General features: G+C 38.8%; 1 protein-coding gene across 1 annotated transcript in view; it reads right to left on the bottom strand.

Annotated features, from left to right (window-relative positions):
- Window positions 1-2,228: 2,228 nt before the first annotated feature.
- LOC140711437 (uncharacterized) overlaps window positions 2,229-12,899 on the bottom strand; it is a 112,130-nt gene continuing 101,459 nt past the window's right edge. The window contains exons 2-4 of the mRNA XM_073014552.1: window positions 8,998-9,048; window positions 5,394-5,431; window positions 2,229-2,765 (exon numbers count right to left, since the gene is read on the bottom strand). Coding sequence (XP_072870653.1) covers window positions 2,384-2,765; window positions 5,394-5,431; window positions 8,998-9,048 — 471 coding nt within the window. The 3' untranslated portion in view covers window positions 2,229-2,383. The remainder of the gene's footprint in view (window positions 2,766-5,393; window positions 5,432-8,997; window positions 9,049-12,899) is intronic.

Below are 12,899 nucleotides of genomic sequence, written 5' to 3'. Positions count from 1 at the left end.
GGGAACATTGCCACATACCCCTCTCCTCCCTCCGGCAGCAACCCCGTTTCCAGCTAGGTGACTGCTATCCTGAGGTGTCTTAGCTCAGCTTGCCATCTCAGGTGTCAGACTGCGTGCCTGCTGGGAAGCGCTTACTTGAGCCTCAGGAGGCTCCTGTGCAAATCCGGGGAGCTACTAATTGTGTCTCTTGCCATCTAACTTAGACACCTGCTTCCTTTTCACTTGACTGATCTACACCTATGCCTCGAGACTAATGGCCTGTGTGATCTCATCTTTTTCTGTTACCTTCCCAGGTATTGCAATTAAATTATATCCTGGTATGCTATCTGCCATCGAGAAGAATTTAATATCAATGGTGGACCTCACTGCTAAATATTCAGATATCAGGGTATAAAAAGACTTTTTCATAAGGCAGAACTCAAAAAATTTCAAGTTCAGATGAAACAGCACAGTTCATCTTAATGTCTCAAAGTCCTGATCAATTGAATATTATTTTCTGAAACTGTTGTTAAGTAATGAATAATTAAATTATACATATAATAATTTAATATACCTTATGACACAACATAAAGAAAAATTTTAAAAAGTGATAAATGCCAACATGGATGCATACTTATAACTATGCTATTGATAGCCTGTATTTGAATATTTTTTCTTCTACTGATTTTAAAGTATGACTTTATGCAAGTTACTTAACATCTTTGTTTCTTATTTCCTTATTTGTAAAATTGTCAATAATAATGGTACTTATTCCATACGGCTGTTATGAGGCTTAAACGGGTTAACATATTTAAAATACTTAGAAAAGTGTCTGGCACATAAAAAGTGTCAACCATTTTGTGAAAATGTTATTTTTGTTCTACTTCCTACAATTACTTTTCCTAATAATCTTTTTATATCAATTATATTTTGATTATATTTAATTTTATAATGAAGTATTATAAATGGCTTGTGAGTAGTGTTTTACTAAACACTATTTTAAAGAACTAAATAATTTTTAGTTGAACGTAGGTATTGTAACTTATTTAACCTTTTTCTGCTTGCTGGATGGATAGATTGTCTCCTGTCCCATGTTGCAATATATAATGAATCAATATACCTCTTTGCCAATAAAATAATTTTATACTTGAATTAATCTCAAAATATAATTCCTGAGTTTAAGGCTAAGAATATTTTCAGATTTTAATTAATTAATTAATTAATTTATTCAAGTCAAGCAGTATCCAGTTTTATTAAAGATACTTTCCATAAACAATCATGATATTTCAGGCGGGACATGGGCAAACAATCCTGAACAGTATACAACTTTTAAACTCCCTTCTTCAGTGGACTACCAAAAATCAGAAAGCCACTATGAAACCCAAAAGAAGTCTCCATTTGATTCTCTGAACAGGGGAAGTTTAGAGTGAGGGCTGACATTTCACATTTAGCATGTTGTTTACAACTTTTCACAAGTTGACCCTGACTCTTAGGAAGTGAAATAAAAATGACACAATTCATGTGAAGATCCACAATCTAGAAACAGAACCACTGATCTTTTGAGGGGCACCATCTCAGTGGCATCACCGGAAAGTCCAGATTGCCTGACACACTGGTAACGAATTATTGGAGGTCGGGTCCCAATAGGTGTCTGGGTTTAAAGGAGTTAAGTCTTTGCTGAAGGTGGAAAGGGAGAAGAGGCCATGAAAATAATTTGATTTTCCATACCACAAGGCATTTGTGCCAAGGTGGCTACGTGTGGTCAAAGTCAGGTAGAAGGGAATCCCTTCTCCTGGAAGCCAAGAAAAGTCTCTCAAAGCTAGAGGGGAAAGGGATTTTCTCCCATATTAATCCAGCTTCAGAAACATTCTATTAGTGACATTTGCCCCTCCCCTGAAAAACAGTAAAGTGTTCTGTGTGCTAACATAGTTTATTAGTCAGTTCTTACACTGCTTTTAACAAGTACTCCAGACTGGATAATTTATAAAGGAAAGAGGTTTAACTGATTCACAGTTCCACATAACTGGGGAGGCCTCAGGAAACTTACAATCATGGCAGAAGGCAAAGGAGAAGCAGGCACCTTCTTCACAGGGTGGCAGGACGGATTGAGTGCAAGCAGGGGAAATTCCAGACCCTTATAAAACCATTATCCCTCCTGAGACTCACTCACTGTTAGGTGAACAGCATGGGAGAAACTGCCCCCATGATACAATTACCTCTACCTGGTCCTGCCCTTGACACATGGGGATTATGGGGACTAGGATTCAAGATGAGATTTTGGATAGGGACACAGCCAAACCATATCACATAGCTTAACAAAAAAGTAAAACAAAATACTGTGTTTTAATAAAACTTGATAAAAAATAGTATTTCAAACTGTATGGTCATCAGAAGTAGACAGTTATCAAAAATGCACATCTCCAGCACCTTCAGCTTTCTGTACTTGGTCTGTGTTGGCATCTCCATGTTCTGCAGGGTTATCCCCTTCCTTGCCAGTGTCAGCTTTTCCATTTTTCCCTTTAGGTGGCTCCTCTCCTTTCTTTGCCGGAGTCTTTTTAGGCTTGGGCTCTGGCTTGGGAGGAGCAGGTTTAGCAGACAGCTTTGTGGCTCTTCTCTGTGATTCTTCCTTCATCGTGGCTTTATCTCCCTTCAGCATCCCCTTCAGCCTTTTTCTTGGACATGATGGCACCAGTGGGGAGACGTAGGGGTTCGACGTGGGGATGCAGCTGCATAGTAGGCTTTGGTTAGTCTTGGGTGTGTTTTTACCTCTTCTTCTTCCTGCTGCTCTGTTTATTCATTTATTTTTAATATTTCATGATTATAATTTTTAGGCTAGTCAGGTGAAGTGGTGCGGTGAAGAGGGATTTTTTTTAAATGTTTCATTTTCTAAAATGTAGTGGCACTTTATATTGCCAATCACTATATCTGATCATAGAAATTTAGATGAGACCTCAATAACACAATGCAATATGGTTCAATTGATTTATTTTATTAGGAAAATAAGGAAAATTTATTTTATAAATATCTACCTGTGCTGGATGTGATCTGTTCCAAAGAATGGGGGCCTGGTCAAGAACGCAGTACGTGAAACGTCTAATTAAACTTAAGCACATTAAGGTTAAATACTGAACATCACTTTTCTAACACGGGGCTCAAAGTTTCTGATGCTCTTAATTCCTATTAACTCTTATCTTAGTTTAACGATTTTCCAATATTGTTTTAAAGATTTGCAATTGTGCATTTGGGGACTGTTCCATAGCTCTCCTGATTTCAAAATCTGCTTAGTGGTTACTGTTTCCATGCAATTTTATTGCAGATTTCACTTCTTCATTCACTCAACAAATATTTCTTGAGCTTTGCTGGTTCCTAGTGTGTATGGAATTGGTTCCTTCCGGTGGGTTCTTGATCTTGCTGACTTCAAGAATGAAGCCTCAGACCCTTGCAGTGAATGTTACAGTTCTTAAAGATGATGTGTCCAGAGTTTGTTCCTTCAGATGTTCAGATGTGTCTGGATTTTCTTCCTTCCGGTGGGTTCGTGATCTTGCTGACTTTAGGACTGAAGCCACAGACCTTTGCAGTGAGTATTACAGCTCTTAAAGGTGGTGTGGACCCAAAGAGTGAGCAGCAGCAAGATTTATTGTGAAGAGCAAAAGAACATAGCTTCCACAACTGGAAGGGGACCCCAGCTGTTGCCACTGCTGGCTAGGGTGGCCAGCTTTTATTCCCTTGTTTGGCCCCGCCCATATCCCTCTGAGCTGTTCATTTTACTGAGCACTGATTGGTCCATTTTACAGAGTGCTGACTGGTGCATTTTTACAGAGAGCTGATTGGTGTGTTTACAGAGGGCTGATTAGTGCATTTACAATCCTTTAGCTAGACTCAGAGTGCTGATTGGTGCGTTTTTACAGAGTGCTGATTGGTGCATTAACAATCCTTTAGCTAGACACTGAAAGTTTACGAGTCCCCACCCAACCCAGAAGCCCAGCTGACTTCACCTCTCACTAGGTTCTAGGCATACAGAGCTGAATAAGTAACAGTCCATGTCCTCAAAGAACTCTCCATGGGAGAGGAAGGTGATCCATAGAGGGCTCTCTGTAGTAGGTGATGTGAGATTTGAGAGCTAAGAAATTGTCCAGTTAAAAAGGGTGCAATGAAAGACACTTCAAAAGGCAGAGATAGAATGCTATAACTTCATGTCTTGCACTTAAAAATTTGTTTCTATTTTCCTCAAACATTTTCTGTTAAAAACTAAATACCATTTGCTAATTCTGCCAAAATGGTGTTAGCATACATTATAGGTTATGCTCTGAGGCTTTGGGGGGTTGTGTGATAACAGATACTTTTATACTTAATTCCTCCCATTGGCAAGATTGATTTTCTAAAGTGAAATCAGGGCAAGAAGGTGATTATTAGTAATATCTTCTGGTATTGAAATTTCCTCTGGATTCTGAATTTCCAAACCTTCTCCAAGTGTAAGCCATTGGGGAGGGTCTCTAGGCACGACAGTCCCCTGCATTACAGCCTGTTTTTCTTCCTAGCTCTATATAAAACACGGTCACTTAGTCAACTAAAACCAACTCCTGACAAACCCGAACAACTTATAAATAAATACAAATAAACATTCCTCCTTACTATATCAAAGTCTCCATTGCCCCAAAAACTATAACTTTATTACCATAGCATACAACCTATGTACTGGCATAACTCACTATGGCTTCACTACCAAAGTCCCTCCTCCGCATTTAATAAGTCACCTCCTCCCCCCTCCATCACCCCATAAAAACCTTCTATCCGTTTCCCTCATTAAAACACTACTTTAAAAATGCTACTATTACTCTCCTTACTTATAACAAATAAAACTCCTATTAATCAAAACCAACATTCTCATAAAAATTATTAATTACTCATCAAACAAATCCCCAGTTTTTCAAATTACACAGCTGTTATGAGTTTCCCCTCCATTTCCCTACCTCCCTAAATCCTGGGTATCTTTAAATGGCTTACATAATACAATTGTAAACACACGATCTTTATCCTGAGTTTGGAAATTGGTTCTAATTATAACATTTTCTATCACTGTAATCTAGGATGAGCAACATGTCACTCTTGACCATTAGTACAATCTAAGATTGGCGGTTTTAGAAAATAAAAATATGATACAGAACACCTAATTAAATTTAAATCCCAGATTTATTTATTTATTTATTTTAAATCCCAGATTTAAAAAAGAATAATTTTTAGTGTGAGTGTATACCCAGCAATAATTAGGACATATTTACGCTGAAAAAGAAGTATTCACTGATAATCCGAAATTCAAATGGAACTGGTCGCCCCGTATTACACTGGCCACTCGAATCCAATTCTTAGACAGAACTCAAGCCACCCATACCATGGCTTCTTACTCCTTATTTTACCTTCCAAGAGCTAAGTGTTCAATAGAAAAGAGCTCCTCCTAAGTGGAAACGAGCACTGGACCCATCTAAATAGTAACATGGAGAGGAGGAGGAGTAGTGACAAAATACAAAAGAGAGTATTTCTTGAGAAAGAAAAAGCTTCCCCACTTCATTCCTCCTCCAGAAACTCCACCTTTCTGCAAACTGTGTTTTTGAGCACTGAGAAGTGGCTCAGAGACAAGTCCTATCATCAAAGATACATTTCCCCAGATTTTTCACCTGTTACCACTGCAAAATAAACCAGAACAGACATAGAAGTGAAATGAAAGGAAAAATACTTCCTTAGATTGCCTCGTTGCTAAGAAAGTGAAAAATAACAACCTGAATATTCCCCAACGAAGTGCTCTGCTAAAGTGCGACATCTGGGATTTACATGAGTTAAGATGTAGGTAGGCAGTGTGTAGAAGGCCCCTGATATATTCAACTTGACCTCTTACAGGGTGTAATTGCAGAGTGAAGTGGTAATTGCAACTATAAAGAGTCTTTGCCAGTGACAAGTTCCAGAGCGGCCTAAATCATAGAGGTGGAACTATGTACCAAGCACCAAGGGAACAAAGTCAGACAGGAATCAAAGCATGGTATTATGTACCTGGGCAGTGGGCGGGGCTACATGGCAGGAGAGTTTTCACTTGTGCATGACCTAACTTTGGGGTACAGATGGCCTTTACGTTTCTAAAGATATTTAAGCACAGAAAGAAGAAAGCCTGTATTCACCTATCACCCTGAGCAAAGATTTAGCAGATGAAACCACAGGTGTTTTTACTCAAAAGAACATGAGGGAAAGACTTAGTCGGTTCAATGCTTCATTTCTTCCTCATAAAAGTCTCTAGTCAAGGACATCCCCAGACCTTTATAGATTTTATACAACATTCAGTGTTTAAAAGAAATTTTTCCACTGCTTCTTTCTATTCTTAGATATTTATACTTAACCCAATTAAGCCTAACAATTATAAGTACACTATACACTGTACAATATGTATCTTCAATGTGGGCTTGTAAATACTTGAACATTTTTATTAACAAAATACTAGAGTCTTTTATTTATTGTAGCTAAATAATTGTATGCTCTACTCTCTCATTTCTTGTGCAAAGAAAATCAACTATACAAAGACTGAAAAAATTATACAGTACACCGCCTTTTCGAGTCTAAGAGAGGAAACTAAATTAAAAGCTCAAAATAGAGAATCATAATGGAAAAGGACTTGTAATATGTAGTACTATCATTAAATACTCATCTAAATGATTTTTATGTATATTATAATTGTGTATCAATATTTTCAAAATAAATTTTTTTTTACTAAATTACAGTAATAATAGACAGGAAGCAGTGAAAGGGGTAGGAAGAACTATAAAAAGTAATGGATGAAAAAAGACATCTCAGTTTTGCCGTTAACAAAATATACAAGTAAAATTATAATTTTGAAAATTTACAATTGTATACCTTCCATATTCCTGAAACTTTAATAAAAACTGTACCATGCAGAAAAAGGAAGAATAAAAAGAAAGATGTTCAAAGTCTCAAGGGGCATTTATAAAATGTATTCTTATTCTTAAAAAAATCTTTGTGCTTGTCTCAATATTCAAACTAAGTATGCTACATTCTATAAAGCTAAAAAGTAATACTAAAATTTTAAACAAAGTAAAGTTAACCATTTGGAAATTTAAAATGGTTTCTGAAATAATTGATAAAAATGGAGCTCAAAGCTAGTGTTATGAGTCTTGACGCATCTTTTGTGAATGTCATTTCCATTCAAGAGACTGTCAAAACTTATGGAATTAGTAATGGTCAGATATAAGATAAATGTGCAATAATCAACTACATTTCAAACCAGTGGCAACCATTAGAATTCCAGTACTTCGGGAGGCCGAGGTGGGCAGATCACGAGGTCAGAAGATCGAGACCATCCTGGCTAACATGGTGAAACCCCGTCTCTACTAAAAATACAAAAAATTAGCCGTGCTTGGTGGTGGGCGGCTGTAGTCCCAGCTACTCTGGAGGCTGAGGCGGGAGAATGGCGTTAATCCGGGAGGCGGAGCTTGCAGTGAGCCCAGATTCTACCACTGCACTCCACCCTGGACTGCAGAGCGAGACTCGGTCTCAAAAAAAACAACAACAAAAAAGACATAATAGGAAGCATTGTTTATACTCGGTAGCAACCAAAACACTTATGTATTATTTAAAATAACCCTAACTAGAAAATAGGTAAGACCTATAGGGATACCTTGATAAAACTTTACTGAGAGAAATGAAATATTTAGCTACATGGAGAGCTATACCATGTTTCTGAATGCAAAGCCTGAATAATGTAAAGAGAACTTTTCTTTCCCAATTAATGTGTAGGTTTCTAATGGGACAAAATGCTCTTAGAAAACACTTGACCTCCCTTACTGCTCATATAATTTTGATTCTACCTATGTTTCTACTATCAAATAGAATTTTTAAGAATTTTCTGGCAGGGTGCAGTGACTCTTGCCTGTAATCCCAGCACTTTGGGAGGCCGAGGCGGGTGGATCACGCGGTCAGGAGATCCAGACCATCCTGGCTAACATGGTGAAACCCCGTGTCTACTAAAAATACAAAAAAATTAGCCGGGCCTGGTGGCGGGCGCCTGTTGTCCCAGCTACTCGGGAGGCTGAGGCAGGAGAATGGCGTGAACCCAGGAGGCGGAGCTTGCAGTGAGGTGAGATTGCACCACTGCACTCCAGCCTGGGCGACAGAGCAAGGCTCCGTCTCAAAAATAATAATAATAATAATAATTTTCTGTGAACATATCTTGAGTAATATTACTGAATCATTAAGCGACAATTGTTCAATTTATGTTTTGGAATACCATATGCCAGATTAAAACGTGTGTGTGTGTGTGTGTGTGTGTGTGTGTAAGGGGGTGGGCGCAAAAACCCTTGATGTTCTCTACTAGAAAACAATGGAGAAAGATTTGGAATTTCTGATGAGGGATAGTTTGCTCAGAAGATAATTCCTTTTATTGCTTGTCCACATTGCTTAAAATCTTGAGAAGCTTTTTGGGCAGATACCTGGACACTACAACCTAAGCCTCTTTGCTTGGGATGCACTAATGGAATAAAACTCATCTTACTATTTTGTGATACAATACAGAGTTCTGTTAGTTTGCTTTGTATCTCCTATTGTCACATGGTTAATTACTATTTTAGACGTTTGTGTAGGTTTTTCTAATGTGTTTTCTCCAATGCATTCTAACCTTTTTGAGGCAGGAATCGTATCTCATTCACTGCTGTATTCATAGTTTCTGACAAAGAGGCTGAATGAATTACTCCTGGTAACTTAAGAATATTTATTAAATCAATGAATGAGTGAATGAATAAGTGAATAAATAAGTAATGAAGAGATGGGCTATCTTATAGATGGTATGAAAAAAATTTGCTCTTTGGGAAAAAAAAACTCTAAAAAATCACATTATTTCCTTAAACAACATAGATTTGTAATCTAGGTACACAGAAAGGGTGGATAGAGTGCCACCTGACTTTGATAATACATTTCGTATAGTCTGTCTGTAATTACTGACTACCTGTTTTTCAAGAAACTTACTCTGGGGAGACCCAAGGGACTTTCTTCTACACTCCTCAGGATCAGCTGAAACTAAGGAGGAAAAAGAAGATATCACTGAATCACTGAACTGCCTGTCTACAGACACTTACCACACATATTAGGATTTCCTGGAAGGGAAAATTAACAGTTGTTTGAACTTTAACTTAATGATCACTGAGACAGAAACCCTCACCTGTAACACTTGTCACAGAGATGCTTTGTTCTTGAGCAACTCTATATACCAAGGAAGCTCCAGTGAAGAGGGAACAGTGTGAGGAACCACATCCCTATCTCTTCAATTTCGTGCCTTTGAGTAATCTGCTCTCCCCATTAAGTGTGGCAGTAACCTGTCAAGGAAGCTTCCCTATCTCCTCCTAGGTTATCCAGCTGGGACCCTATAAATTAGGATGACAAAAATACATTAACAAGAGAGAAAAGGAAGTTTGTTTATATGTGCATCCTACAGATACATAGGAGTACTCAGAAGTAAGAAATTCTACAAAAAGTAAAAAAATCAGCCAGGCATGGTGGTGCACACCTATAGTCCCAGATACTTGGGAGGCTGATTTGGGAGGATTGCTTGAGCCCAGGAGATTGAGACTGCAGTGAGCCATGATCGCATCACGCACTCCAGCCTGGAAGACAGAACATGACCCTGCCTCAAAAAATTTTAAAAAGGAAGTTTCTACCAGGAAGTTTGAACTGGGTAGAGCCCACTGCAGCTCCACAAAGCCGCTGTAGCCAGGTTGCCTCTCTTGATTCCTCCTCTCTGAGCAGGGCATCTTTGAAGGAAAGGCAGCAGCCCCAGTCAGGGGCTTATAGATAAAACCCCTGTCTCCCTGGGACAGAGCACCTGGGTGAAGGGGTGGCTGTTGGCGTAACTTCAGCAGACTTAAATGTTCTGCCTGCCAGCTCTGAAGAGAGCAGTAGATCTCCCAGCACAATGCTCGAGCTCTGCTAAGGGACAGACTGCCCCCTCAAGTGGTTCCCTGATCTCCGTGCCTCCTGTCTGGGAGACACCTCCCAGCAGGGGTCAACAGACACCTCATACAGGAGAGCTCTGGCTGGCATCTGGTGGGTGCCCCTCTGGGAAGAAACAGACAGCAATCTGCTGTTCTGCAGCCTCTGCTGGTGATACCCAAGCAAACAGAGTCTGCAGTGGACCTCCAGCAAACTCTAGCAGACCTGCAGTAGAAAGGCCTGACTGTTTGAAGAAAAACTGAAAGGAATAGTATCAACATCAACAAAAAGGACATCCACTCAGAAATCGCATCTGAAGGTCACCAGCATCAAAGCTCAAAGGCAGATAAATCCACAAAGATGAGAAAAAAACAGGGCAAAAATGCTGAACATTCCAAAACCAGAATGCCTCTTCTGCTTCAAAGGATCACAACTAGTCAGCAAGGGAACAAAACTGCACAGAGAATGAGTTTGACGAATTGACAGAAGTAGGCTTCAGAAGGTGGGTAATAACAAACTCGTTCAAGCTAAAGGAGCATGTTCTAACCCAATGCAAGGAAGCTAAGAACTCTGAAAAAAGGTTAGAGGAATTGCTAACTAGAATAACCAGTTTAGAGAAGAACATAAATGACCTGATGGAGCTGAAAACCACAGCATGAGAACTTCATGAAGCAGACACAAGTATCAATAGCTGAATCAATCAAGTGGAAGAAAGGATATCAGAGATTGAAGATCAACTTAATGAAATAAAGTGTGAAGACAAGATTAGAGAAAAAAAGAATGAAAAGGAATGAAAAAAGTCTCCAAGAAATATGGTACTATGTGAAAAGACCAAGTTTATGTTTGATTGGTGTACCTGAAAGTGACAGGGAGAATGGAACCAAGTTGGAAAACACTCTTCAGGATATTATCCAGGAAAAATTCCCCAACCTATCAAGACAGGCCAACATTCAAATTCAGGAAATACAGAGAACACCAAGAAGATATTCCTCGAGAAGAGCAACCCCAAGACACATAATTGTCAGATTCACCAAAGTTGAAATGAAGGAAAAATGTTAAGGACAGCAAGAGAGAAAGATCGGGTTACCCACAAAGGGAAGCCCATCAGACTAACAGCAGATCTCTCTGCAGAAACCCTATAGGCCAGAAGATAGTGGGGGCCAATATTCAACATTCTTAAAGAAAAGAATATTCAACCCAGAATTTCATATCCAGCCAAACTAAACTTCATAAGTGAAGGGGAAATAAAATCCTTTACAGAGAAGCAAATGCTGAGAGATTTTGTCACCACCAGGCCTGCCTTACAAGAGCTCCTGAAGGAAGCACTAAATATGGAAAGGAAAAACCAGTACCAGCCACTGCAAAAACACACATAGGCTCAAAATAAAAGGATGAAGGAATATTTACCAAGCAAATGCAAGGAAAAAAAAAAAAAAAAAAAAGTTGGTTTGCAATCCTAGTCTCTGATAAAACAGACTTTAAACCAAAAAAGATCAAAAAAGACAAAGAAGGGTATTACATAATGGTAAAGGGATTAATGCAACAAGAAGAGCTAACTATCCTAAATATATAAACACTCAATACAGGAGAACCCAGATTCATAAAGCAAGTTCTTAGAGACCTAGAAAGTGACTTAGACTCCCACACAATTATAGTTAGAGACTTTATTACCCCACTGTCAATGTTAGACAGATCAATGAGACAGAAAAGTAACAAGGATATTCAGGACTTGAACTCAGCTCTGGAAATTTCTGAACCCCTACCCACCAAAGGGGTGGTTAGAATTTGGGGTTGACATACCTAACTTATTAAGGGAAAGAGGAGATGAAAGAGCACATATGAAAAAGCAAGTGAGTGTTTGGGCTCTTAAGAAATTAGATGGGAAATGCATTAGTTTGTGACAATGTCTGTCTGGATGCGGTGTCCAAGAAGATTAAAGTTGCCCCCAGGGAAGGATTTATGACAACTTAGTTCTTTTTAGTTCTTTTGGGAAACTGGGCTTTTCAAGAGATAATAGATTTCAGGAACTCAAAATAATTCTTATGCCAAATTGGCATATTTTGGGGTAGCATATCCTGTCGTCTTCACTTCTAATCAAAAGAATACAACAAACATGATGAATGTCATGCCCACGATTATGAAACATTATATAAAACTCTTTTTGCTAGTTCTGGTTCTCACTCTTTCTAGCCTTGAAAAAGCACATGACTTGTGAACTGCCTATAGGGGTGGTCACTGGGCAAGGAACTACAGATGACCTTTTGTGAACAGGCAGCCTCTGGCAGACAGCTAGCAAGAAATGGAAGCTATATGATCAATAGTGGCAAGGGAATGAATACTGCCAATAACTTGAGGAAGCTTCAAAGCTGATTCTCTCCCAGTTGAGCCCCCAGATGAGAATGTAGCCTGCTGACACCTTGACTGCAGTCTTAAGACCCAAAGCAGATAACTCAGCTAAGCCATGGCTGGACTCCTAACCCATACAAGCCATTTGATTAAAATGTATGTAATTTTTAGCCACTGAGTTTCTGGTAACCTGTTACACAGAACAGAAAACTAATGCAGACAGATTGGTTAATTTAATTATTTAAAGATGTTTAACTGAGTCTTCTGAGCAAGACTGAATAAGCCAGCTATGTTTGTGTGTTTTAAAAGCAGCCATTATCAAATAAATTTGACACAATTAAGTGAACATTCAAAAGCATGCACTCAATGAAGAAGATTTAATGACATTGAGAAATGCTCACTATATTGATAAGTTACAATGAAGCTTTATAAAACCAAAAGTAGCTGTAAGAATATTCAGTAAGATGGGAGGCTGAGGCAGGAGAATGGCGTCAACCCGGGAGGCGTAGCTTGCAGTGAGCTGAGATCCAGCCACTGCACTCCAGCCTGGGTGACAGAGCGACTCCGTCTCAAAAAAAAAAAAAGAATATTCAGTA

Source organism: Chlorocebus sabaeus, chromosome 3, assembly GCF_047675955.1.
Source record: "Chlorocebus sabaeus isolate Y175 chromosome 3, mChlSab1.0.hap1, whole genome shotgun sequence".
Taxonomy (NCBI): Eukaryota; Metazoa; Chordata; class Mammalia; order Primates; family Cercopithecidae; genus Chlorocebus; species Chlorocebus sabaeus.
Note: the sequence above shows the minus strand (reverse complement) of the source record. Positions and strands in the feature narration are given on the sequence as shown.